Raw genomic sequence first — 27,930 nt, forward strand, 5'->3', positions numbered from 1 at the left:
TTTGAGGATTTCAGTCGGTACAGACAAATTTCACAGAAGTACAAGTACAAGCATTCTTTAGCGATTCCAAGCACATTTCCAAACACGAAATTTCCCTATTTAGTCAAATGGTCGGACCACCATTTCTCTTCGCGCTCATTTGCCCAAGTTTCTCCCAGAAAATAAATCGCATAATGATCGCAGTAATTCTCCAAGCCGAGCTGAAGTTCTTTGAGAGTTTCAAGACTAAAGCGCTTGAGTTTCGAATAAATTCTTTCTTGATAAATGCGGTAGTTCCACAGATTGATGGGGTTGTTGTGAGGCTTGCAGACTTTTTGTTCGGCCTTTCCCAACCATTCCATAAGCAGTCCTTGTGCATGATGAAGTTCGAGTTCCATCTCGTGTACTTCATCCGTAGTGTTGCCTAAGGCGGCTTCGAGGAGTATTCTACCAATTAGGAAATCGGATGCTTCTTCAATATTTCGAATAGATTCGCGTTTACTGTGTTGGGGTCAGAATAAATTTCCGAGGCATCAGGGATTTCGGCGCATCTGTTTCTCGTCTTGAATAATGTCCATGCACATTTCCGCAGTCTGCCAAGCACGGTCCAAATCCTTTTCCAACTGAACTAGATGGTTGGTCAAGAAGTCGCTGACAGTCTTAACTCCTTTAGGAAAACCCTGATCATGGTCGGCGCGCATCGTCTTAATTAGGTATTCAGAAAAAGTGGGAGAGAATTTATATTCCGGATTATATTCGGATGGCGGTGTTGGAACCATCCATTCGGAATATTCGGGAGAATGTAAAGTGGGATGATTGATTTGAGTTCCCCAAGCGGTAAAATCGGGTTCCTGCCATCCACGATGTTCGGAATCGATAACCATCGGGTCTGAACTCTTGCTTATGTCTTGTATGATTTAAGGTAAATAAAATCATTGTTTCTCAGGTCATTCCCACATGTGCTCACCAGCAGGAATTTCCGTCTTCGGATTCAAATACTTCTCACAATCCGCATGAATCTTGCGAGTTAATTCCATAAGAATTTGGCTGAGCTCTTTATCGGAACAATCTTCAAATGGCAATTCATCGGCCCCCTTGGATGAAGCTCTCTTCCTCTTCTTAGGATTCTCAAGATGTTTGACTAATTATTTATTTAGTCAATAATTTTCTTCCGGGTCATGTGGCACATACGGGTAATTTCCGTGTCGAACGTTCTGCTCTTCTTCTTCTCTTCAACCGAGTCGTAGCAAGCAAGGAAAGGTTGGAAGGACATTTTAATGAGTTGAGTAGTCATGATGGAACAGATAGGGTAGCAGAGGTGAGTAGCCAGATCAGTCCAGTTTCTTGCTCCCCTCTTCACCGCTAACTTTTCGCCCATTTTTATAGATGTATGCGCCCTCATGGGTGTTTAGTTCGGATGGGGCCCGGGTTTATTCAGAGATGACGATGGGAAATGAGTGGCACTTTCAGCAAGTAGGTCCAAACCGCATAATGCCCCTACTGAAATAAAATTCATCAACTCATAGTCGCTGCTTGACAAAGGATCCACTATTCTTGGGATAATCCTTGCGTCTGATCGGACCCACTTAACGAGCTTTACTGGGGACAAGAAGATGCATGCCGTTTACATCTCACTTGGGAACATCAGTAAAAATGTCCATCAGAAGCATAACACGCGCGCCTGGCTCTTGCTTGCCAAGGTCCCAATCTGTAAATTTCCCAAAACTCCTTTCCCTGGAAATAAAACCGAACGAAAGGCTATTCCAGGAATACTTGGCCAGCGACTATTTCACAACTGTATGAGACATGTTCTTGAGCCTTTGAGGACCGATTGCAGGGGATACTTCCATGTGCCCTCTCCAGATGGGCACGTTCGCTCCTGTATCGCCATTTTGATGGCTTGGATTGCTGACCTTGAGGAGCAGCTCCTCATCGTTGGTGCTCGAAGCTTCAGCTGTCCGGTCTGTTCAGCCACTTTCAGCCACTTGGGGCAACACGAGTGTTTTGAGGTCCGGATGGGAGAAACGATTCTTTCTGCACTCAGAGAAGTCCGCAGCAAGCATCCCACAGCCTCAGTTTATGAATTTTCTCAAGAAGTGAAAAAACTCCTGCTGGGTCTGTCTGGTGCATTTGAGGATCCTTGCTGGGAGGGACTTGGGGCCAAGCCCTGCATTTTCATCAAGCAAGACATTCTCCATGGTATCCACAAATTCTTTTGGGATCACCCAACTGATTGGCTCAAAAACTTACTTGGGGTTGAGGAAATCGATCATCATTTCATTGTGCAACCACCAATCTCCACTAACCGTTTTGCGGGGGGTATCTCGATAATCTCCCAAGTGACCAGGCGGGAACATCGTGCTTTCCAACAGGCAATCCTCTCTATAATTATTGGCCACGATCATGTAGATAACAAGGTCATCAATGCAATATCGTCTCTATTGGACTTCAGTTACCTGGCTCAGTATCCATCGCTCTCGGCATCCGAAATACACAAGATGGAGGAAGCGCTAACTACATTCCATGGAAACAAGCAGGTGTTTGTCGATAATGGCTTGCAAGACCCACCCCATTTTCGAATACCAAAATTACACGGACTTCAGCATTTCATCAGCGATATTACAATGGGTGGGACACCAAACAATTCTTCCACTGAAACCCTGGAGTCATTGCATATCGAGATGTGCAAAGAACCTTACCTCACATCGAACTGCTGTGGATATGACAAGCAAATACTGAACTATCTTGATGTGCAAGATCGCCTGGCTATGCGTTATGCATATGAGTCACACAAGGAGAGTGAGAAGTCTCATGTAAGTAGATTAGAACATAACAAATTATCGGTTCATGGCACTGAATCTGCGATTAGGAACCCCGAGAGGGTGGCATTGCCCTTCACAATCCGGAGTTGCAAGACTTTGAGAATTTGACTCTTGGGTTCAACATTGCTCAAGATCCCCATTACCGGGCCTGTGCCATTGAGAGACTTATTCAATTGCATGATGTTCCAGATCTTATCTCATCGATATGCCGGGCATTCGCTCTCAGCAGCTATGATGGCTCTTCATCGCGCCCTCAATGGGACTATGCTATTGGCCAGCTTAATGAGCGGTTCCATTATTTGGACGTATGGGATCACTTTCGGCTTGTGATTCCACCCTGTAACAAGTTTCCTGAAGAAGAGACCCTAACGATAACCTGCAAGGCACGATATGGGACCAACCCCACACGGCTCACACCTGTTCTCGTTGATATGCACACTCAATCCATAGGGATTCACAGTAAGTTGATTCATATTATTACAATCTCATCCTCTAACTGTCAGGGCACACACCCTGACTAGCCCAGACCCGGACCCGCATCCGGACCCGCTTCCACCCACCGCGCTTCCTGCATGTGTGCACGCTCCGCGCACCGCATGCTCCGGACCCGGTTCCTACCCCTTCATGTGACTTCCGGGTATCCCCGGAAGTTTTGCTGATATTGTGGCCACTGTGGGAAGATGAGAAGTTAGCTTCCTTCTCATCTCCTTACCCACAGTAGGATTGTGCCCTGGATAGGGCTGGTCAGACCAGAGGCTGTGGACCATAGGGGAGGGTCATGGGGACCTGGGAGTCGTCCCCTGACACTAACTCCATGTCCAGGATACCGTGTAGCCAAACTAAGACTGGTGTTTCGGCCCCGCCTGAATGAACGATGACCAGATCGAGATGCCAAGCTCTATGCACATGTCCTATGGTATTCTCCCATCCCGGCTTGGCCATCTCGCGCAAATATGTATCAGGTCACTCAGGAGTTTGACATGCATGGACGTCGAAGATCAGGCATCATTGATATTTCCCGTATAAGGGGTCTCTGCCCACTGGCGCCATCGTTTGGTGAAAAGTGTGACCCAACTATAACATCGGATAATTGTTTCGAACAGATCAAAACATATCACATCAATCACTATGCAAGCCATTCTTTCTTTCGACGCTTTCAGTGGTCGTAGGAAGACTACTACAGCATGCCCACCCAATCCATCACACACATTGCCAATCCACTTAAGCTTCTTTTCCCCTCCTGTCCTCCCAAACTCCTGAGGCGATTCCATTCATCTCCAATTCCCCATGGGCAATCAGCTCTGAGTGTCATATCCATCCCCAGCCATCGACTTCCGGTCCCTCCGTTCCCTCCGGTCTAACTCCGCTCCTTCTTCACTAACCTCAGAGCTCCCGTATTCCGCAATCCTCTCGGTACCCCTCAATGGTCACCACCCCCTCATTTCAATTTATTACCTACGCCTCCCTAAGTACAGAGCCCCGAAGACTTCCAGACAGCTCCGACGTCCGCTAGCGCACTCCCGCCTCCGCTGGGCAATACAATCGCCCGCCCTGCAGAGCCCACCTTCAGGCCTATCCCTCCTTTCCATTTCTGGGTTATCGCCTGCCTTTCCACTAACCCTGCAACCCAACTCGTCGGTAATATTCAGTTTAACCCCGTTAGCTCCGCTCCATTCGGCTCCGCCAATTGCGGACCCATCTTCGCTGTAACCATATATATATCCCACTTGTACATAGGTTACACTCCAGTAATAAAATCAACTAGAGTTACCCCCCTTAGTGTCAGGGCACAGCCCCTGACCCCACACACCCTCAGGTACCCTTCCCCCATTTTCTCCTATTTTTCCCTTCACTGTTCCACAATCCCGCATGCATGCAGACCGTGGGAACGTTCTGGGCGAGTTACTCGCCCAGAAACCATCACAGCCACAACCGTGGGAACTTTCTGTGTGAGCTGCTCACCCAGAATCTTCCCACGGGGGGGTGCCAATTATGGAAAGTCGGCAAAGAGCCGAAAACTGTATAGTTCCCGGCTCCCATTTGTAGCGGCTTCACAGGAGGTTGAGAAGGTTACCCTTCTTCTCAACTCATTTCCTGTGAAGGCTGGGGCTAGCCCCCTCAGTGAGTTTGAAGACCTCGGACTGGGACTAGATACCCCAGCAACTCGGAGGATCCCCTTGGGCCCATCACGGAACGAGGGCCGGACCCTGACACTTAGGTTCTGATTGCCAGTCAGTAAGTTAGGGCACGGATGTGTCACTAGGCACAGCGCTCTTGGCAGAAGTTGCTGAGGCCAAAGCCCTCCACTACGGAGACACTCCTTCGTCTCGAATCCGGTCTCTGACACTGAGCCCTACTCCTGTTCTCGTACGTTGTCTTCGTTCACCCATGTTCACAATAATATGTTGCAACCCCACTGCATAGTCCAATTCCGACTGTCCCTTCACCTGTTCCTCCTGTTCTGCCTGCATTGCTGAGTCCTGCACCGACTAGCCCCGCTAGACCTCCTAGTGAAATCCTCACGATTCCTGGTGAGGATCGTGTTCCGCTTATTGGGTCTGTCATCACCATACACTCACCAATGGTTCTGGGTTTGCTCTCTATTTCTGAACTAGTACTGTCACGCTTCCAACCCAACCCAATCTCTTCTCGGCTCACTGTGCATCCGGTGTCGGAGCTGTATGAGATGACTGCACCATCTTCGCCATTGTCTGTCTCATCTCCTTCGCCATTCTCCAGCATCATTGAGCAAGTATTTCCAGTCCAAGTGTTGTGTCTGTCATATCCATTCCCGGCCATCGACTTCCGGTCCCTCCGTTCCCTCCGGTCTAACCCCGCTCCTCCTTCACTAACCTCGGAGCTCCCATATTCCGCAATCCTCTCGGCACCCCTCAATGGTCACCACCCCCTCATTTCAATTGATTACCTACGCCTCCCTAAGTATGGAGCCCCAAAGACTTCCGGACAGCTCCGATGTCCGCTAGCGCACCCCCGCCTCCGCTGGGCAATACAATTGCCTGCCCTGCAGAGCCTACCTTCGGGCTTATCCCTCCTTCCCGTTTCTGGGTTAACGCCTGCCTCTCCGCTAACCCCATGACCTGACTCGTCGGTAATATTCAGTCAGCTAATGATTAAACCCGTTAGCTCCACTCCGTCCGGCTCCGCCAATTGCGGACCCATCTTCGCTGTAACCATATATATATATCCCGTTTGTACATAGGTTACACCCCAGTAGTAAAATCAACTAGAGTTACCCCCCTAGGTTCTAATTTCCAGTCAGTAAGTTAGGGCACAGACGTGTCACTAGGCACAGCGCTCTTGGCAGAAGTCGCTGAGGCCGAAGCCCTCCGCTACGGAGACATTCCTTCGTCTCGAATCTGGTCTCTGACAGTGTCTTGCATCTCCTCTGACTCGCTAAACTTTGTGGAGTATCCACCTGTCGCAAGATTTGTCTGGACCTTTATCACTGACTGTCAAGTTTTCACCTATCAGTTCGGCCTCTTGGGTCATCTGCGACTGCTGAGTCCCCACTTCCAACTACAGAGCCGTTGGTCCCTTGTCAGGGGACGACTCCCGGGTCCCCATGACCCTCCCCTATGGTCCACAGCCTCTGGTCTGGCCAGCCCTATCCAGGGCACAATCTACTGTGGGTAAGGAGATGAATAGATAAAGCAGTAGGTAAGGTACACTTGCCTACTGTGGGTAAGGAGATGAGAAGGAAGCTAACTTCTCATCTTCCCACAGTGGCCACAATATCAGCAAAACTTCCGGGGATACCCGGAAGTCACATGAAGGGGTAGGAACCGGGTCCGGAGCATGCGGCGTGCAGAGCATGCGCACGTGCGGGAAGCACGGCAGGTGGAAGCGGGTCCGGACGTGGGTCCGGGTCTGGGCTAGTCAGGGTGTGTGCCCTGACATCCCTTCAATCGCACCTGTTACGACGACATTGGAACCCTCAGAAGAGCCAACTTCCGAACTTCAATGGAGTAGTTATCGCCAATTGTCACTTCTGAGCCCTCGGAGGAGTGGATTCCAGTGACTGTCACCATGGAGCCTAGCGAGGAGCAAATCTCAAAGACCATGACGTCGGAACCTAGTGGGGAGCGAATTTCAGAGACTATCATTTCCGAACCTTCTGAGGAATGGATATCAGATATCACCTCAGAGCTTTCCTCAGAACCAATATCGGAAATCATCATCTCTGAGCCTTCTGAAGAACCCACATCAGTCATTATTACTTTGGAGCTCTCGATTCCAACTATCTCAAGCATTGCCATTCTCACTTCGCCTCCATCTAGCGAAGGCATATCAAGTCCGAGGATAACCGTGGTTTCCGAAATACCTACTCTCATGACCCCTCCTCCACCGACAGCTAAGTCACCGTCGCTAGCCAAAACCGATGGTTCATATGAGTCCAGCATCTTACGTCCATCCCCATCACTGCATTCGGCTGCCCTTCCGGAGCTGGACCTGTCTCTCGAGACATCTTTCCTGCAGCCTTCCGAATCCTTTGTGCCTCTTCCACGAGGTCCTCAATGGACTGTTGAGTGTTTGCCATCGTCGCCCACATCTCTCCGTGATAAGTGCTATGATTGTTCCTCCAATTGTGGTTTCATGGCCGCTTTCTCCGACAACCCCCAGTAGCTCGATAACACCTGTGAGTGAATGACTAACATTGATGTTAATGAGTAGCAGGTGACACTACTTTCGTGTAGCCTGTAATTCTTGCAGAAATCCCAACAGTTCCATCGTCTGTCCAGGTCCAAGCTCTGCTATCAGCAAGCAATTTACCTTCTATCCGGTCACAGCTTGAAACCATTGAGGTGGCAACCATTGAGGAAGAAGGTCCCCCCTTTGGCAGTAGACATTAACCGCATCTTCAATAGGCTGCAAGAACTCTCCAATCAGACGGACCGTCAAGGCAGGCGGGTTGATGAACATCTCCGGAAGATAGAGGATGACATAATGGAGCTTGCCGATCTGCTTCGAAGGAAAGAAGAGCCTCGTCCCAGGAAGGGTGTGTCGGTGCAGTGATCTCCATCAGTATGGGAGGTCCGAGAAGTCGTGCCAGTTCCACCTCCACCCCCAGAACCCGTGGTGGAACCTGTGTAAGAAGTAGCCTATCCCTCACCTCAACCTTTTCGCACAGGGTCTCCCTTGTCCTTTGTTTCAAGTATTTCATTTTTATCTTCCCACTACTCGGATGTCAGTCTGCTCGATCCCCCAGCTCTCCCTCATTGGCAAGTACTCCTGTTTCGTCTCCCCCTAGTTCTGAAATATCAGAATCTACCATACCATCCTCTCCTACCTCCACTGCCACCACCGCTACTGCTTGTCCTCAAGTCGATCTTACTGCACTTCGGGACATGTTATCTACATTACAGCAGCAAAGCGCTAATCTCCTTGAGGACCAGCTGGAAACAAGGGTGCTTCTTCAAGAACTGTATGACCGGCCACCGCCAACACAGCTGGAGATTAGACCGCCTTCAGTTCGTAATGAGGCACAGGAGGCTGCGTCACAGAAAGGGATTACAGACTTGCTTCATCGGATTCTTAATGCCCATGGTATCATTTCTGATATGCAGGACCGAGAAGTTGCGCCCCTGCAGCTCCACCTGCCCAACCTCCCTTGGAGGAGAGTAGCAACGAGTGGGCTGATAGTATGGTGAAGAAAAATGGAGTCAGCTGAATCGCAGTCCCATCGTTACAGTACGGCATCTCGTGCACCTATAGATCTCTTGCTGAAGCTGAGCCAGAGGGGCGAGGCTGCTGTTGAGCCTCCAACTATTACCATACCCACCCCAGTAACAGTAGTGGAGGGTTCCTCCTTTGTCCCAGAGGGCATGCAATGCAAGTCCATGAGCACTGTAGAGCAGATGCCGACAGGAGAGGACGTTTCCAGTGTCGCAGATCGCCTGCCCTTCCTCCAGGGCCCAAGGGATCGGCCTGTTCAAGAAGGCTCTCCATGCTGAAAATTCGAGTATCGTGAGCCCAGAGAGCTAGAGACTTTGGAGTCCAGCATACAGCTCCCTCCACCGGGGAGGCCTCAGAGGCTGTTGACCCTGCATTGGACTTGAAGATAGTTTGTGATCATAGAAAGGCTCGGAGAGGTGGAGGCGGGACGTTCATTCCGTCACCAGGAGTTCCAATGGTGACAGCTATTTATTCATCTCAAGCATTCTTTTTATAATATTGGCAGGAGCCCGAGCCCAAGCCTCCAATTGAACACCTCAGATGTCCACCCACGACTCCACCAGATTTAGTTCCGGCCCCGGATGCGGTACAACAAACCTCCGGAAAAGCCTTTGCCAGCTGGGGCCCCACCTGTGAGTGGAATGCAACATGATGTGACAAATGAATACTGCTCACCCTTTGCTAGGCCCCACCTGTAACAAAACAGGAAAAAGAGGCACCCTGGCCTCCTACAGCCCCAATTGTCCTGAGTGTGGCTGTTCTGCCTCCAACAGCAGTACGCAAGATAGAAGATGATATAATGGAGCTCACCGATCTGCTTCAACAGAAAGAAGAGTCAGTGCAACGATCTCCATCAGTATGGGAGGTCCGAGAAGTCGTACCAGTCCTGCCTCCATCCCCTGAACCCATGGTGGAGCCTATAGAAGAGGCTGTCTACCCCTCACCTCCCCCTCTTCACCCAGAGTTGTCTGACGCACTTATCAGGTCCTTGGGTGGACTGTGATGTCATTCATCGGACTCATGCATCGAATGCAATGTCTTAACTCACTCAGCCGCTTTGCTTGAGCGCCTCTGGACCCGTATCTTCACGTCTGCCTTTGCTGGACTCAACGGGGGACTCGGTGCTGCTCCGGGGACATCATGGGCCACCTCAGAATAGCACTCCTCATCAAGGTACGCGTATACATCCTTTCAAAGGCCAATTGGCAGAGGCCCTCATCCTTAAGGCATGCCTTAGTGTCAATGTCGAAAAATCCCTCATTTTCGGGGTATGAATCCAATTCAGAGTCGTCACAGTTGGCTTTACAAAAGTTCTCGTCATTACAATGTGAGTCTAAGTCAAGGACTGTTTTGCAGACGGCTGGCTCGGCCTCGGGTCACGAATCAAGCTGTCCCTCATCAGTGAGTCTGCCTGTCTCATTTCTCCCTAGCTCTGAAATAATTAATGCAATCGTACGTTTCCATGCCGTGAGGATGCGGACAACCCCAATAACTGCAGAATGAAGGAAAAGTTATGGACTTTGTAGCAGTGGGGGATTTCTGTCGCAGACGAGGGCCAACAGGAGGAGCTTTTGAGCACGTTGGCTCCTGTTCTTTGAGCCGGGTTATGCTCGGCGAGACACGGACAACATGCTTGTCAACAGCAGCACAGACATGGTAAGTAACTTCATGGATATTCCTACCTACACTGATAGGGCATCTGGTGCAGACGAGAGCATGGAGAAGAAAGGAAAGAAGCAAGATGAGGCCGTTGAAATCCTGAAAGAGTACCCACTTGTCAAATTCTCGGACTACCCAACATTGCAAAATGTTAGCGCGGACCCTCTTTCGCATCGTTATGCTATTTTGGACTACTGATGGACTCCTGAAGATTGACCGTTTGTTCCAGGCTGAAGTTTTCAAGATGAGATTTCCGGGCATTTCCGCTTCCGGCCTTAAAACTCACATTTCCCTCCAGCTTGTCACTCGCTTGGCTCCGAAAATCGTTTCTCATCTTCACTCACCCCATAAGTCTGATAATGCCTCACGCACTCCTCAACGATGTTGATTTGCAACCCACCCGACGTTGGAATTGTTGGAGGAAGGGATCAAGTGATCTCCCAAACCATCAGGGAAGGGGTACCCCCCCCTGGCATAACGGGCGAGTAGTGTATGGATGCACGCTAGAAGTCCTGGGTTCGATACCAGGCTTGTCCATTTTATGTCATTTGTCCAGTCACGCTGGTTTACATCATAAGAATTTGGAGCTCCGGATAAGTCCAGTAGTCGCACCGGATACAAATTTCCTCAGGAATATGTCAATGTTTGGACTGGGTCATGAACTTGGGAGAGGAAAGTTTGCCAGAGTCCATGTCGCTCGTACCAAGTGCCCCTCAATGTCAACACTCGCCTTGAAAGTCCTGTGCAAGTCTGAACTGGACCAAAATGTCGAGGAACAAGTTCAATGTGAAATCGAAACCCACAAGAATCTCGTCCACCCAAACATCATCTGCCTCTACGGCTCTTTCGACGATAAGGTGCGAATATGTTTAGTGCTTGAGTTGGCTCCGAAAGGAACGTTGTTTGATCGCGTTTTGGAATGGCACCGTGTTCCGGAACAGATGAGCAGTCAAGTAGGTCCGTTCAAATACCAATGACTATGACCATTGATTGTTTTCAGTACATTGCTCAACTAACAGATGCGCTCAAATATTTGCATGGCAAGCACATCATTTACTGCAACATTGACTTGGAGAACATCCTTGTCGATGTTCATGGACGGGTTAAGTTAGCGGACTTCAGTTATAGCACTCAAACACGCAACCAGTAAGTCTTTCATGGTCACCTTGAACAGTACTAACATAACTTCTCAGCCAAACAACTATTTGCGGCACAACCGCTTATTTGGCTCCCGAAATGGTCAAAAATCAACCATACTTGGAGAAAGTAGATCACTGGGCACTTGGTGTCCTTACTTATCAATTACTCACTGGTAAATCTCCTTTCACGGGAAGGAGTAAACAAGGTATGTGAGACCCACCAGTACATTGTCCAGTCTGTTGAATGACATGGTGCAATAGATACATATCGATGGATTACGGAGGTTGATCTCTGGATACCCAATCATGTTTCATTGGACGCCTCCAACCTTATCCAACGTGTATGTTCAGACTTCAAGTTCTTTTCAGCCCTACTGCTACTAACCTCTCGCTAGTTGCTGTGCAAAAATCCAGAGGATAGACTCACTCTTAGTGAGGTCAAAAACCATTGGTGGATATCACGATACCAGTGAACTTTTATTCCGACGTTTGTACATACATAATATATACTAATGATATGTACAATAATTGGGCTGATTGGGCTGATTGGGCTGACTCGATCCATCGGTTGTCACGATTGAGCACATTGGGTGCTCTCAACCATTTCAATCAAGCTCGGAAGTTTCCTGATGTGGGGTGGGAACCGAAGAAGTAACCTTCTTCTCAACATTCCCACTTCAGGTAAGCATTGGGCCTGCCAGTACGCACGCCCGATCCACCCCCCATGAGGTCCTTAGCACCAGACACTACGCCCGGACCGCCTCGACCCCGGACGCGACCCTGACATCCTTCTTGTAATAGGAGGAAAACCAAGCACTGATCTATCAGAGCCTCCAACTTTATAGATGAAAGCATCTACAGTGGGCAACAAAACTGTTCACATGTTTTGCTGTTTTGAAAAGACACACTCATACAGGCTTGGGAAAAATTCTGAAATTCCTGAAAAATTCATAGAAGATGCTCTGACATTTCAAAATGTTGCTTACATCAGCGCAGGGTCATACACCCATTTATGGCAATGTAATTGTAAGATGAAGTCAGCCATTGCATGTGAACAGTTTTGTTGCCTTGGCTTTCTTAATGCAGAAGCAGGGCTATACTTGACTCTGGTCACATGACTTTGTTTGTTCCGCAGCATAAATACTGGCCCTTTTTTGATTCTTTCCCTCACACTCCACCATGTGCCCTCTTGCCCCTGCTACTCGTGAACACATCATTACTCTGCTACTCTCTGGCACCTCTGGGCACTCCATTCATAAGATTACTGGTGCTAGCATTGGAGCTATCTCAAAAATCCGCTCTGCATATTGCCCTGATGCTGCCAAGTCCACTGGTGGTTGTCCAACAAAGCTTACACCTGCCAACATCACCTATGCAAAGCATCTCATTTGCATGCAGAAAGCTGATAATGCAGTCCAAGTGACCCAATCTCTTCAGGATGTCACAAGCCTCTCTGTCTCTCCCCAAACTGTTCGTCGTCATCTTCGGAAGGCTGGTCTAAGGCCTGTGGTGAAGAAGAAGTGCCCATTTCTGAAACCAGCCCATTGGAAGGCAAGGTTGCTGTGGGCTGAGAGGCACCAGGAGTACACTGTGGATGACTGGAAGAGGGTGGTGTGGTCTGATGAGACCAAAATCAATCACCTTGGGTCAGATGGCAGGAAGTGGGTGTGGAAAGAGGCAGGAGAGGGTCTTACTGATAGGCAGGTTGAGGGAACAGTGAAGTTTGGTGGTGGAAATGTGATGATGTGGGGTTGCATGCTGTGGGAGGGTGTTGGGTATGCCACTAGGATCAAAGGGAAGATGGATGCACAGCTTTATTGCTCCATTTTGGAAGATGAACTCCAGCAATCCCTTAAATTCTACAACAAAACCCCTGAGGACATTATCTTCCAAGAGGATAATGACCCAAAGCACTGCAGCAAACTTGCTCAAAAGTGGTTCCAAGGTCATAACTACACTGTTATGAAGTGGCCAGCACAGTCCCCAGACCTTAACCCCATAGAGCATCTCTGGTGGCATGTGAAAAGGAGGTTGGCTGACTATGAAACTCCTGCAAGTGGTGTGGGGGAGCTCTGGGATTGTTGTCAGGTGGAATGGGAGAAGATACCAAAGGAGGTGTGTCAGAACTTAATAGAAAGTATGCCTAGAAGAGTACAAGCTGTAATCAAGGCAAAGGGGGGGTATACCAAGTATTAATATAGTAGAATTATTGCCTGCAACAAAACTGTTCACATGCAATGGGTGACTTCATCTGACAATTACATTGCCATAAATGGGTATATGACCTTGGGCTGATGGAAACAACATTTTGTGATGTCAGAGCAGCTTCTATGAATTTCTCAGAATTTTCAGAATTTTTCCTAAGCCTGTATGAGTGTGTCTTTTCAAAACAGCAAAACATGTGAACAGTTTTGTTGCCCACTGTATGTATGATGTTCCTTGGACTAGCTCCCACACCCAGAATTGATTATTTGCAGAAAACGGGAATCACATGTGCCAGAATGTTCCGCATGCCGTTCAAACGCAGTGGAAGAAGTGAGCAAATCACCGCTTACTAACCATCCTGCCCAACGAAGAGAGTCATGGGAAGATCCTGCATGGTTGCTTTGGCTGTGCATGGAGATCCATGACCACTACGATAATATTGTTTATCCTGCAGCTTCTCAGCCGCCCTGGTTTCACAGCCTAGTCAGCCATCTAATGATGGCCTATAGAGGGGGGGCTGTTTGGCCTTCAAATGGGCCTAAAAGGGGGTATTTACCAGTGGATGTCCTGGACGTCCTGGTGAAGACTGATCCATTCACCAGGACATCCCCAGGACGTCCTAGGACGTCCTAGGATGTCCTGGGATGATTCTATAATTCAATCAAATTCAATCAAATGCTTCTGTGATTCAATCAAATTTGTATTATTCAGGGTAGACATTCAAAACATAATGCCGCAATTGAATCTGATTTCCCATGACAATCCTCAGCTGCTCAACTGTCTGTGCACAATGCTGGCCACTGTCTGAAGGGGTGTCAACACTGTTTCCCACGTCCCCAACACACTTTACGCAGATGGATAGCCCCTTTGAATAGCTTCCAGAATATATATTTTGAGACTGAATTGACCAATAAATCATCGAGAAAAACGCAAAATACTTTTTTGGACGCGAGTCTTTTGGGTTAGTGTGGCTGTCCACCTCATGTCTGTGCACAGTGCTGGTCATTGTCCGGAGGGGTGTCCAGACTGTTTCCCACGGTGTCAACACACTTTGCGTAGTTGGATAGCCCCTTCAAATAGCTTCCAGAATATATAATTTGAGACTAAATTGACAAGCAAGTTATTGAGAAAAATGCAAAATACTTTTTTGAATGCGAGTCTTTGGGATAGTGCTTGGGCCACTAAATTTCACTGACAGTCATCGAAGTCATCGAAATTCCCGGGTCACTGATATCCCAAAGACTCGTGTCCAAAAAAGTATTTTGCATTTTTCTCAATAACTTGCTTGTCAATTTAGTCTCAAATTATATATTCTGGAAGCTATTTGAAGGGGCTATCCAACTACGCAAAGTGTGTTGACACCGTGGGAAACAGTCTGGACACCCCTCCGGACAATGACCAGCACTGTGCACAGACATGAGGTGGACAGCCACACTAACCCAAAAGACTCGCGTCCAAAAAAGTATTTTGCGTTTTTCTCGATGATTTATTGGTCAATTCAGTCTCAAAATATATATTCTGGAAGCTATTCAAAGGGGCTATCCATCTGCGTAAAGTGTGTTGGGGACGTGGGAAACAGTGTTGACACCCCTTCAGACAGTGGCCAGCATTGTGCACAGACATTGAGTTGGACAGCCACACTAACCCAAAGACTCGCGTCCAAAAAAGTATTTTGTGTTTTCTCGATAATTTATTGGTCAATTCAGTCTCAAAATATATATTCTGGAAGCTATTCAAAGGGGCTATCTATCTGTGTAAAGTGTGTTGGGGCCGTGGGAAACAGTGCTGACACCCCTTCAGACAGTGACCAGCATTGTGCACAGACATTAAATAAGTTGGACAGCCACCATCAAAAGACTCGTGTCCAAAAAAGTATTTTGCGTTTTTCTCAATAATTTATTGGTCAATTCAGTCTCAAAATATATATTCTGGAAGCTATTCAAAGGCTATTCAACTATGTAAAGTGTGTTCAGACCGTGGGAAACAGTGTTGACATCCCTCTAGACAGTGGTCAGCATGTGCACAGACCATGGGATGGACGAGTATGGCATTCCGGGACAATTTGCAACCATTGAATCAAACTGAATTAGGACATCTGAGGACGTTTGCAACAAATGAATGAAACTGAATGGCCAGGATGTCCTAGGACGTTTATAGTGAAAAAGGCCTTTTAGGCCCCATGCAAACGTCCTGAGGTCCCCCCTATAAAGGCCCACATAGTGGTTGTCCAAGGTGTCCCGTTTCACGCGGCGTGGCAAACAGGAACTAAAGACGCCCACTTGTTATACTATAGTAGCTTTAAAGCTTTTCAATTCTGTACAACGCCGGATGGTCCCCTGCACGCATGCATTAATATCCTGGGGCTTTAATCAATGAGTGATTGGGCACTCAGCGGTAGAAAACTACTCCTGATGACACGGTACATGACATAACTAACACTTTGATCGCTGCTATATACGACGCTCGCACCGCACCGTACGTACGAGTGCTCATCAGTTAACCATCATGTCGATTTCGCTATACGGTAGCTTGCCATCGGGGAAGTTTTTGCGCAGGTACACATTGTGGACTTTGTGTTCCGATCCGCCCTAAAGGCATGATACAGTAACGTTCCTCAGTTTCCAAAGCAATCAGAAAATCATATTCGACGATCGCCCACATGTGCCAAGCAGTACTGCTCCATTATGTCAGCTGACTGCCAACTGGTATCAGGACTCCCCAAGGCTGGAATTGGTCTGATAGGGAACGGTCAGGGCGGAAACTAGATAAGCTTGCTAACGCACGTTCGTCGCCTGGGCTGTTCATTGTACTGGTGTGGATAGGTACTCGTTGCGAATGCAATGTTGCCCAAATCCAAAAATCCAATGCGTAAATTCTAGGGGGGGACCAAGTCCTGATCCCCTCGGGCCGGACCCTTGCCGACGGGACGTAAAGTTGCACGAATCCTGACCTGCGAACAAGCGCCCATGATGGTTTGTGATGAAAACTGCTTTCTGGACCCTAAATTGCTCGGACTGATCGTGGCTTGTGCGGTTTTATAAGTACTATACTCGTTCGCACAACCCCTCCGTGCGTGTGTGCCTGCCACTACTCAACTGCTATTCAGGGCATGCTTTCCCAACAGTACTCCATATCATATTGGCGCCAGACCCAGACCCTGGAAGTGCCCTCTCCTGACTGAAATTTTGTAGCGCATAAACCGTGTTGCAAATTGTTGTACCCATATACAACGGCCAGTTCCTTCCGTTGATCTCCCTGACGCCCCTCCCCTCCCAGGGGACTCGAATTTGGGCATGTTACCCATCTCTTAGTTGCAATACATAAGCACAACCGCGGATTGCGCAATGGAATATGGGAAGTCATCTCCATTTGATGTGCGCAACTCACTCGCATTCGAGCGAATAATGGGGACATTGACGTTCTGATTCTGAACTGGGCTATGCGACCAAGCCTAGACTCTTTGGGAGGCTCTTTTTTTTCTGTCTTTGCTTTTTTTGCAACTTATTTTTTATTTATAAAAAAAAAATCCTCTCGCTGATGATGTGATAATATCAATGGCGCACAGGCCGAGTGATCGATGAGGGTTCACAAAAATTGCAAGTTCCGGGAACACCAACGAGTGGAAGTTTATATGAGATTGGGGACATCGAATATGGTAAGTACTTTGGCGAATCCCTTCGGAACATTGGGTCCTCCCTATCCGTGGCGTGTGTGGGTTGTGGGTGCCATGCGAACTTTTGCGAATACTATTGTGTACCGCCATTACGGATGAGTGTTGTTATGCTGTTACGATAAAGTTTTCCCATATCACTTATGGGGCTGTGGTAGATCCATCTTGCACCAATCCAACCGGATTGCGGGATATATATGCCTCAACCGACTGCGAAAAATTAATTTTATATCTGTTCATCAAGAAGAGAGTTATTGGGATAACCTCCAATCCCCGGCTCAACGACAAGGCAATAATATACGCTGCGGCACAGTCCGTACGTGTACCTATAAAATGCAAGATCTTGTAATGAAGAGACCGGAGGACAACGGTGTATTTTATGTTTGCCTTGAATTGTGGATCAAATCGCCGGTATATGAACGATTATCAGTGAAGATGAATAATTACATTATACATATCAAAGATAAGTACTTTGCCCTCGTGATTACGAGAATTCCGAGTCCGATATCGAAGCGGCGGCGTTCGGGGGATCGAATTACCACACCAGCCGAGTTCCGTTCTGGATCAACTCCGAGCAGCCCTATGCGGGTTGTTACGCATTAGGAAATCTTTATATATACAACGCGACGACCGAGCTTGTACTCACAGTCGTTACGGCGTAGAGTGGAAGAACGATCAGTGAGTACACAGACTTGCCACGTTGGAATGTGTTGCATTTTAATTTGCGCACAGTAAGGCCGAGTTACAAAACTCGTTCATGTATATCTATTACATGCAGTCATATCATTTCATTGTAGGTACCCAAATTGTCCCTTCGCATGGGTAGTAATATCGCCAGTACTAGTAATCGATCCGAAGCTATGTACAATATGGAGCTCGTATAATGCGCTTGTACATTCGATATGGTATGGTGATGTCGCTAAGTGCAAACCTGTTCTGGTAGTAACTCGATTTGGTGCATAAAACCAACGGGGCAGGGGGGCCAGTAACCGGTGTCCTCGACTCATAATAACCGGTACGCACGCGCTCTGACGTATGACTCGCCCACTACAACGCCAAACGTGCAAGTAGTTATATACGTGCGCGCAGCCACCGCGGCGCAGCGCGGCAGCTCGACCCGTGTTTGTTACCTACACAGCTAGCCCGGCCACTGTAGCTAGCGCTAGACGCGCGGTTCTTTGGCTCAAAACTCTCGCCCCCCCCACAGCAACACTACATAAAGAAAGGAATATGGGCGCCCTATATTTGCATAGACCACAAGAATTTCAACTCTCCCCCCAAAGAACGATTACATACACATTAATTACAAATTGCCAAATGATGAGTCTTTTCGATTACTTAGTACGAAAAGGTGGTTGTGGTTGTGGGGGGGCAGTCGCGTCAGTCGGTGGAAAGCTTGTCCCTCCTCCTGCTGTGCGCATTGACAATAACAATAACATATCTCCGGAAAATATGCACCTTTGATGATTGGTCATAGTTCGAGGAAAATTTGTATATAGGATGTGATTTGGGGAATAGATGAATTGCACATTTGTAAACGCTAGCTAAGCGAGGTACACTTGCACAAGCGAGGGAGATCGGCCAGAGGTCATTTGCCCAGGAGCAAAAAAAAAAATGCCAGGGTTGGGGCAACATCGGAATGACTAGAATTAGTCATGTCTCAGTAACTACATAACTGGGTGCACACACCCACACCCCGCATCAAAGTGCAATCATAACGTACCTTAGGGTTCGGAGTTTGCCTCCCTTTCGATCGTTGTTCCAAAATGGAAATCGAAGTTTGGAATGTTCTTGGGGATGAGGATGGGGGTGTTGTACTTGCGTTTCCTCGTTCCTTGATCGAGTTCCGACGCCGACTCCGGTTCGACCGCGGTGATCAGCGATAAGTTATATACACACAAACAGCTACATACTGCATATATGACTTAGAAGGCAATCTTGGCGGCCTTGTGCGCATTGAGATTCGCGGGCGAACAGTGATCAGTTTGTTGATGCACGAGTGAGTGAATAGTTTCCGTGCCTCCCAGAAAAGGTTATAGTGAGGGACGGGGCTGAGGACATAGTGATCGTCAGGACACTGATCAGTGTGAAGGCCTTGTCGGTCATGTCAACATGTTCAACAGGGATTTATCGGGCAGGGCCCAGGCACGGAGACTTCCGTCTTTTGCTCGTAAAATGCATTCGGGTTGCGCCGACGCGGGCATTTTGTGCTTATCTGTTCCCCCAACCCTTCCAGTTTCTCTCTATGTACATGTTAGAGCCAGAAGCAACTCGACGCGGTGATTGTGTGGGATTTGAGTCCGCAGGTTGTGCAAGTGATCCAGTATCACAATCATATTAGTAAATCCCTAATTCTTTTATTTTAAAATTTAACGCTAGTTTTTTTCAATAACAATCACAGCACATCCATCTCCGTGTGACCTTTTCCCTTTCCAACCCCGCTAGAAAGGCTGTCCGTGCGTTTGACACGTTGTGCTGGGATGCTTTTTTTAATCTAATCTGACCTTTTTTTTTCGCCGTCGGCAATGCCCGTTAAGTAAGCTCTTTCTTTTCTTCCCTTCTAGCTTCTACGCGCGTGGCGGATCGATCGCCTATCGATGTCATGGGGTCCTGGCTATAGCAGTACTAGTAACACATTGAGCACATGGTGCATCGGTGTCTCCATCCATCATATCTCTCGGGCTCAGGTTGTGCCTGTGTTTGCGCGCGAGTGAATGCACATAAGTAGGAAGTTACTATATACTATTCTTACTGGAAGAGGCTAAAGCTAGTAAGTACTGGACTGGCTCGAACGTCAACGGGAGTCTGTTGACCGTAACCATATTACATGCACTTTGGCTTCGTATCACCATTTGCGCCTGAACCCGACTAGTGCAAACACCTTGCCATGCATGCACAAACCATGATGCATAATGCGTGATATACATAGGCAACGCTTGATCCATCATATATATATATATATATATATCGTATCCATCTACCCCCAGTTTGGGCTAGTACGTGTCATACATACTCTCTCACGCCACGATGATCTCCTACTCCCTAGCGCTGGTAGCCTGATTATAATCGTATCTGGCTTTGGCAAAGCTATCATCTCTTTGGTTCCTTCTTTGTCTCTGGCTATAGCAGCACTGCGATAATATCGCGCTTCCACACCACAAGACCCGTTCTTGTTGTGCGCATGACTCCATAGCTATACTGCGGTAGTAGTAGGGTAGTAGCTACCACGCGTAACCCAAAAACGCAGGTGGCATGTCACACGCGAGATATATACTTGTTGTGTGTGTGTGTACATATATGATGGACGTGGCCATGCATGTTTTGCAATTCATGCCAGTTTTACGGGTACTGATACTTAGTCGATCACACGATCATATATACACATATAGAAGCTCGTTAATATTCTTGTGTGCCATTGCTAGTCTGGCTGCCAGCTGGCTGGCTTGGTTAGTAGCTGCTAGAGTTGCAGTACTGATATCCGTACCCGTGGGGGGGACGTGCAGAGTGAGGACTCACTCCGGATATTGAGGGGGGTCCTGATCATCTCCCTCCCTCGTTTTTGGTGTGGATTGATGAAATTACTTATTACCTCTTACAGTATGATCATATATTCCCATCATCTAATCTAGTGAAGATTCGTGCTGTAGTGAGATTTTAGCCTCGGAGCTGCACCCTCGTTTTCCCTTCCTTCCTTCCCTCATTCGGAATGGGATGTTCTTGTGCAATTGTCGGAAATTGGAAGGTGTGGCCTTGCAGCATTGGGGCTTACATACTCGAATGGGAAAAGGTGTCACGGATGATCAACAGGGTGTTATACGAAATAGACGTTTTTTTTTTTTTTTACATGGACATCCGGGTTGCATGGGCACGCGAGCGCCCTACACATGTTCGTTGCGTAGCTTTGCTTCCCTAGCTTGCATGCGTCAAATGCATGCGTGCGATGCATGGATCAGGTTGCCCGGGCTACATATGTACAAACAGAGTGGACACACGCATGCATGTTACTTGAAAATTGATTGCGTAGCCGTATGAGGGAGATACTAGTAGCAATAACTAGCTGCTAGGGCTCTCACGGAGCTTTACCGTTACTAGCTCGTTAGGTCATCGCTAGTTATGATTCGGATTATTATTATTTTCTTTTTTTTTCTGCATAATGGTGGTTGGATCTATGTATATCGACTTCGCTCATAGATCAGGGAGGCTAGCCTCGCTTGCTTCGAACATCATTAATAAATTGGGCTGACAAACACACCTTCTCCATCATCAAGTTCATCAACACATTTTTCTCAAACGAACTATGTAATGATATTCTTCTCTGACTCCTCGGAGCTAAGCTAGTCCTAGCGTGTACATTGATGACTGTGTGCCCAGGCGGCGATCCCCACGCTTCTTGCTTTCGAGTGTAAGCAAGCAGCCGTGACCGACGCGATCCTTTGTTTGTACTTCGGATTCTTCGAAGTCAAGTTACGGACATACACACATATATTTATATACGCGCGGTGACACCGGATCAAACACGTCCAGGGGAATTGTAATCAGTTTATGTTGTTTTACTCAGCAGCCCCCCGCCTGGTCTCACCTTTGTTTAAGTAACATTAATTCCGAAGTTTGTGGCGCCAGCCCGAAGCACCGGGGATCGGTATCATGACTCCGTACTAAGTAAGGGCTCGACAATTTGTATGTCGATATATCGATCCTCCGTTGAACAGAGATAAAACGTCCCTTTCCCGGCCCCGGTCCCGGTCCCGGCCTCCGTGTTATGTATGTACCATATGAAAGAGTTCTTCTAGCTTGAACTATGCACGAACACTAGCGGAAGAAAGAGAGAGAGAGGGGGGAGGGACGACGGACAAAGGTGAATAGGCGTAGATAAGAACGACTGAATAGTTTTTTTTTTTCGAAGCTTGATCGGCGGGAGGGTTAGGGCGAAACCGCGTTGCATGTCAACTAACATATTGCCTGGCTGGTATGTAATAGTACCTCGACGTACTGTGTGCGTGCGTGCAATACTGGTTAACAGGTTGACTTGTTCCACCTTCTTTCCTTCTTCCCCCTTTTACCGGCTCCAGCTTTGGCCCCTCCCCCCCCCCCAAAAAAAAAAAAAAAATTTAACAAAAACATGGGGGTTAATCAATAATCATAAGTGCATAATGTGTCACACAACGGACTCATCATGTACAACAAACGACAACTGACAAAACGTGCCATGACACCCCAACCCCATTTTTGTTTCCCCTCCCCCCCCCCTTTTTGTTTTCATTACCTATTATTATTAACCCAAACTCTCCCAGCCCCATCGCATCAACCCCTCCCCTTCCCCTTCCCCTTCCCCCCCCCCCTTGCGGCGATTTTTCCTTTACGGGCTACGTCACCGACACCCCCCAAGAAGTTTGCTGACATCATGTTCTCATCTAATCATAATATCACATGCATCAAAAAAGGGTGGTACGTGGGTCACTGTAGCTGTAGTAACAGTTACACCATGTGCAAACGTGGCAGGGCAGGGGGAGGGTGAAGGGTGTGAGGGAGATCCGGCGCGCTACATAAAAATAACAGCACTCTTTTTCTTTAGTTGGCAAGGATCTTCACCCTAGTTTCAAGCTCAGCCGCTGCCCAAGTAACAAAAAAAGCACACCCGTTTTTTTTTTTGATTGATACAGTTGTATACATGGGTTGCCAGCGCTTGTTTTTCACGCGCTTACGCGTAAAACGTTTGTGTTTTGAGGGTAGTTGGTAACGTGTATATGTAATTGTTGTTTTCAAAAATAATTGGGTTGCGTGGGCACACAGGTGTACGCGTTGCCCGTTGGCGGGTACAAGCGCAGCTAAATTGGCTCTCACTCTCACTCCCTCCCCCATAATTACATATAGTTTAATCAGTACCTGGAAAGAGATCTAGATCATCATCATCAACGGCTACATACATGCAACAACGTAGTACATACCTTTTTCAGAGAGATTGACAACAAAAAAAAAGCGGTTCCGTGTTTCGGTCTGCGGTCATCCTCATCATGTGAAGAAAACGTCCGGCCGTTCTGCGAAAATTGTCCACAGAAAAATAAGTACTACATAATTGCTGCTTGGAGGGCCGCCCATCAAAACGGACGAACGGGGAGGCGGGACCACGTTAATAGATATATATATATATATATATATCTCTAACGGGGCCCGACAATGCCATCTTTCCTGTCGTAAGACTACCGCGTCAACTTGCGGCACTTGCGGCGGTATATATAGCGAACCTTGTGACCCCACAAACAAGAGAAAAACCCATCGATCGGTCCGAACAAACGGTGGTAGGAAAAAGAAAAAAAGACGTACAATGTATATCACACACCAACCCGAATTGTTGAAAGATCTGGAAGATCATCACCGGCTGCGCCAAGAAAGAAAAAAAAAAACAAAGATCGAAACATACAAGAGTTTCCTTTTATATACATGACTGCGAAACCAGAAAACGACAAACACAAGGACAACAAACCCCTTCAGGCGAACCAGGAATTTGGGGAGTTGGATGAGCGCTTATTTAATTATACAATCGATATATATATATTACGATTGCACGGATGGACGAGACGGCAAGAATAGTCCACAGGAGATGACCAACGGGAACTCCGACGCCAGATTAGAAGTGGAACCGGAGAGATGATTGATGATTATATATCATTGATCGGTCTTGCCATCGTTTACGTTACTCTCCCCCAACCCCCCCCCCTCCAATAAAAAAAAAACCCTTAAATTTTTAATGTTGCCCTTGGCACCTCCCCATCCCCACGCGCGCGCGGGATATTATATACGCGCGTACACTATTTCGCGTATATACGCGTCCGTTTCTATATTCCCATTCTGTCACATCCCAATCGCTCGGGCCCCCTCCCCCCCTCCACTTCCACATCTCTCCACGTTCTAGTTTCCCGATCCATCCACGCTTGTGAGTCGTGGAAGGAAGGAAAGAAGGGTGGGTTACATACGCGCAGCATGAGTGAGAGCTGCGCGTCCCCGCGCCCACTTCATATATCCAATACATCGCGGCCACCCCCAATATTACAATTTGCATTCTGGTCTTTCTTTGTCTGGGACGTGACGGGTACATTAGAATTTACCTTGAGGGTGTTTGTATGTGTGTAATTGCAATACGTGGTTACGGTTCACCCGCGTGGTTTGGGATACACGCGCATACAATGCATACACAGCAACAGAACTGCTTAACACACAGACGCGGAAAGGCCCTTTTCATGTAACTTAATTTTTTTTTTGCATATTTAACCCATTTATGGCGATGGAACAGCCAGTTGCACTTACTGTACATAAAAGCACCGCCGCCAATGTTCTGTCACTGACTTGCCATCAACCGGACACTCCCGTGATTCGAATTTGGGGGTCACCGTCGCTTGACCCGCTGGAGATTGCGCAATAACACTCCCGCTTAATTTCTTTTTCCTCTTTCCGTTTCCTTTCTGCGACGGAAAGAATCCGATACATTCCAGTACCGGGTGGTAGCATTTGCCAACTGACACCCCTTGACATATATGTATTCCATAACACAGACCACACATACAAACACACACACAAGTAAGTACTCGAAAAGGGTTGAGTAGTAGGGGTTAGTGCTCCTACATATGTAATTGCCTTTCCGCGGAAAGAGGGAGTTGGGGGGGGGTTGGACAAGGGCTGTAATTCACCCTATATATGGAAATTGGGAAATGAAAAAAAAAGGACGAAGAGAAGGGTCCATACCCATTTTCGGATAGATTGAATGATGGTTACTGAAGTGTCCAATTCAAATAATCTTTAGTATGTATTTTCTTCCCTTTTTTGCCCTTTCTTCCCACACCGAGAGTTTATTTAAAGAAAATATGATAATACCAATTTATCCAATTTCCACATTTGTATTGTACATTTTGTAGTGACTCCGCCGGCGGAAGCGTGTGTTCAACAAACAAAAAAAAACATAAAGGCCAAGCGTTAAAACACACTTTCCTCTCCACAACCTCGACAAACTCACCGCATCCCTCCTCCCCTTCCCGCCAACGCATCAACGCATACGCATACGCAACGCAACGCAACGCAACGCATACACACACGCACAACAACACCCCCTACAGCGCCCCCACGTGTCCGTCTTGCTTCAGCTTCTATCGCTTGATAACCCCCAAACGAATTGGATCGGACGTCCATCTCCTCATTTTTTTTTTTTTTCACTTCTCCTTCTCACACCTAACCTACTCATATCCACTTCCGAGGAGAAGAATATTATATATATATTTTTCCCCCCCCCAACCCAACCCAACTTGGGACCAACAATCCATCCAAACCCGTACTTTCAACTCATTCCTTCAAGTCTCAACTCCCGACTCAATACATATAGAAACTCATATATCACCACAACTAGCTAACCAAAGAGCTTCACAAGTCCACTAGTATAAAATCAGCCCCGGCTAGCTTAGCTTCCTCCTTCCATTCCCTTTAACCCTGCCTTGTAACTCTCTCCTTCCTCCTCGTTCGCGTCGATCCCAACTCTCTACTCATCGCCACTCTCACCACACACACCTCAAAGCAACGTTGCAGTGCACGTAGAAACGAACCACCACCACCACCACCAACAGTAGCAGAAGCAGTGGCAACAACAACAATCCATCCTCTTGTAGCCCATCCAACGAACGAACGAACGAAAAGGAAAACGAATACCAATCCAATCATCATCTTCATCATCATACACCACCATACCAACGCCAACCCAGCTTAGAGTGTCTGGCGCTTACAATGTCTTGCTTCTACAACTACCGTTCCACCACTCCTACCACTTCTCCTTCATCTGTAGTCGCAAAAGTAGCACCAACTGCTGCATCGCCAGTCGGAATGGACGAGAATAGCTATCAACAACAAGACGACCTGTTGTTCTACATGTCTCCCCCGACAAAGTCCACCAGCCTCCTCGTTGCCAATACCACCGCCACCACCGTCGCCACCGCCACCGCCACTGCCACCGCCACCACCACCACCACCACTACCACCACCACTTACCCACCACCACCCACTCACCATAATGTGGAAATGGAAAAGGTGGAGGAGTTCATGTATAGCGTGCCCAAATTCGAACCTCATCCATTGTTGAACAAGTCGTCCGCCGCGATGGGTTTAGTCGTCGGTTGTGGTGTCACCACTACTATCAACGGCAACAGGTGGCGTGGATCCGCTGGAGTGGAGGAGGTTGGGAGGAATGGTAAATTAAAGTTCGGTGGCCGAAAGGGAAGAAACATTAATAGTAAGGGATTTCATGGTATTGGTGAGTTTTTTTTTTTTTTTCGTCGTCGATGTTTCCCATCCCTCTCTCTCTCTCTGCGCGGGCGCAATGAAGGAATTGATACGAGTAAAAAACTGACTTCCTTTTTATTTACACTAGTACGACCGTCGTTCTTCGATCTCAAAGCAGCTCCTTCAACTTCCATATCTCCATCTCCATCAAGTCTTTCCCTCGCTCGTCTACCATCATCGAAGGCCCAACAACAACAACGACAACAACAACAACAACAACAAGAGGAGGAAGACCATGACCACGACCACCTAAAATCAAATAGTAACATCAACGATATCAACGATATCAACAACAACAAAAATGAACGACCACCTTATGCATTCTCACCTTCCCTTTCTTCTGCGGCGCCTGGTGATGATAACAACAAGGTCCCGACAACAGCAGCAGCAGCAACAACAGGATTCGGGTTCGGATTTGGATTCGGATTCGGTGCTGGTCCAGCAGCACCTGGCGTGCCGCCGCCGCCGCCGCCGCCGCCGCCGATGAGGATGACGGCAGCTGGAATGCTTGGAGGTGTGTTACTTGGTCGTACAGCAGGTATGGCAGCATTGGCCGCCACTGCAGGAGGTGCAGCTCCTATTCGTATCCCACCTCGCATTTCATACGGTTCCCAACTCGACTTTGGCGACTCAGACTCAGACCCTTCCGAGTCGGAGTCCGAGTCGAACGACGATGATGATGATGATTCTCCATCTTCTTTCTCCATTCCTTCATCGTTCTCCTTGTCACCTCCACCACCTAGCGCTTCCTTTTCCTCTACGTCTTCGACGTCCTCATCTGACTCTTCGGATGATAGCACTGTCGCTTCGTCGGATGATGACGATCACGACGACGACGACGACATACTCGATTTCTTCTATGATGCTGATTTGGAGATGGATGGAATGTCTTACGTCGATGGCGTTGGAACTCGATCCCAATCTTCTCAGTCTTGTGGCAGTAGTAGTTCGTCGTCGTCGTCCAGCCCTTCGTGTTCGTCCGAGTCGTTTTCATGCCGTGGAGAGTACTCGTATCCTTGGTATAACAATAACAACAACAACAACGGCAGCAATAATCACAAGTCGTTGTCGTCTACCGTAGCAGCGGCGGGAGGACGTTATTTATCATTGGATACGTCTTTGAAGAGGGAAGTTCGAAGTGGTGGTGGAGTGGGAACGGGAGCGGGAGCGGGAGATGCTGATGCTCCTGGTGTTGGGAGAGGGAGATCGTTCGAAAGGAGGAGTGGCGATAAGAAGAAGATGAAGAAGAAGCAGAAGCAGAAGCAGGAGATGGGGATGGGGATGATGACGATGATGGAGGTGAGAGGAGGACAAGGGCAAGAACGGGAGGTGGTGGTCGATGAGGATGATAAGATTTGGGAGGAACGTGGGAGGAAACGACGATGAAGGCGGCCGGGGGGGGGGGGGTCGCTTGGGCCCGGGGGGGGGGCCGTACCTCGCTCGCTCC

The 27,930-nt window shown here is 47.9% G+C and overlaps 7 protein-coding genes across 7 annotated transcripts; 6 read left to right on the forward strand and 1 right to left on the reverse strand.

The window, feature by feature from the left end:
* Positions 1-95: 95 nt before the first annotated feature.
* EI90DRAFT_3134101 (uncharacterized protein) lies at positions 96-1,273 on the reverse strand (the record flags this gene model as incomplete). The annotated part of the gene is made up of 4 exons (XM_039064633.1): positions 96-480; positions 562-886; positions 947-1,120; positions 1,171-1,273. The coding sequence occupies 4 exons, from the start codon at positions 1,271-1,273 to the stop codon at positions 96-98; spliced, it is 987 nt and encodes a 328-aa protein (XP_038909285.1).
* Positions 1,274-1,511: 238 nt separating this feature from the next.
* On the forward strand, positions 1,512-1,946 carry EI90DRAFT_2844838 (uncharacterized protein; the record flags this gene model as incomplete). The annotated part of the gene is made up of 1 exon (XM_039053708.1): positions 1,512-1,946. A coding segment is annotated over one exon (435 nt), but the record flags the coding sequence as incomplete, so codon positions are not given.
* A 147-nt stretch (positions 1,947-2,093) lies between these two features.
* Positions 2,094-2,762, forward strand: EI90DRAFT_2839851 (uncharacterized protein; the record flags this gene model as incomplete). Its single annotated transcript, XM_039053681.1, has 1 exon — positions 2,094-2,762. A coding segment is annotated over one exon (669 nt), but the record flags the coding sequence as incomplete, so codon positions are not given.
* A 4,086-nt stretch (positions 2,763-6,848) lies between these two features.
* EI90DRAFT_3134103 (uncharacterized protein) lies at positions 6,849-8,773 on the forward strand (the record flags this gene model as incomplete). Its single annotated transcript, XM_039064634.1, has 7 exons — positions 6,849-7,384; positions 7,443-7,458; positions 7,517-7,646; positions 7,696-7,818; positions 7,873-7,909; positions 7,951-8,461; positions 8,498-8,773. The coding sequence occupies 7 exons, from the start codon at positions 6,849-6,851 to the stop codon at positions 8,771-8,773; spliced, it is 1,629 nt and encodes a 542-aa protein (XP_038909288.1).
* A 2,022-nt stretch (positions 8,774-10,795) lies between these two features.
* On the forward strand, positions 10,796-11,766 carry EI90DRAFT_2943860 (kinase-like domain-containing protein; the record flags this gene model as incomplete). Its single annotated transcript, XM_039055304.1, has 5 exons — positions 10,796-11,107; positions 11,155-11,300; positions 11,348-11,499; positions 11,555-11,634; positions 11,689-11,766. 5 exons carry the CDS (start codon positions 10,796-10,798, stop codon positions 11,764-11,766), a joined length of 768 nt encoding a protein of 255 aa, XP_038909289.1.
* Positions 11,767-19,730: 7,964 nt separating this feature from the next.
* EI90DRAFT_3085784 (uncharacterized protein) lies at positions 19,731-20,578 on the forward strand. The gene has a single exon (XM_039062158.1). The coding sequence runs from the start codon at positions 20,081-20,083 to the stop codon at positions 20,306-20,308; it is 228 nt and encodes a 75-aa protein (XP_038909290.1). The 5' UTR covers positions 19,731-20,080; the 3' UTR covers positions 20,309-20,578.
* Positions 20,579-25,931: 5,353 nt separating this feature from the next.
* Positions 25,932-27,869, forward strand: EI90DRAFT_3134109 (uncharacterized protein; the record flags this gene model as incomplete). The annotated part of the gene is made up of 2 exons (XM_039064635.1): positions 25,932-26,454; positions 26,572-27,869. 2 exons carry the CDS (start codon positions 25,932-25,934, stop codon positions 27,867-27,869), a joined length of 1,821 nt encoding a protein of 606 aa, XP_038909291.1.
* Between the last annotated feature and the right edge of the window lie 61 nt (positions 27,870-27,930).

The sequence above is a fragment of the Cantharellus anzutake genome (genome assembly GCF_015039405.1).
Source record: "Cantharellus anzutake strain C23 chromosome Unknown EI90scaffold_113, whole genome shotgun sequence".
Taxonomy (NCBI): Eukaryota; Fungi; Basidiomycota; class Agaricomycetes; order Cantharellales; family Hydnaceae; genus Cantharellus; species Cantharellus anzutake.

Coding starts and splice junctions, on each gene's coding strand:
- EI90DRAFT_3085784 (XM_039062158.1), top strand. CDS start 20,081: ATGCGTGATATACATAGGCAACGCTTGATCCATCATATATATATATAT.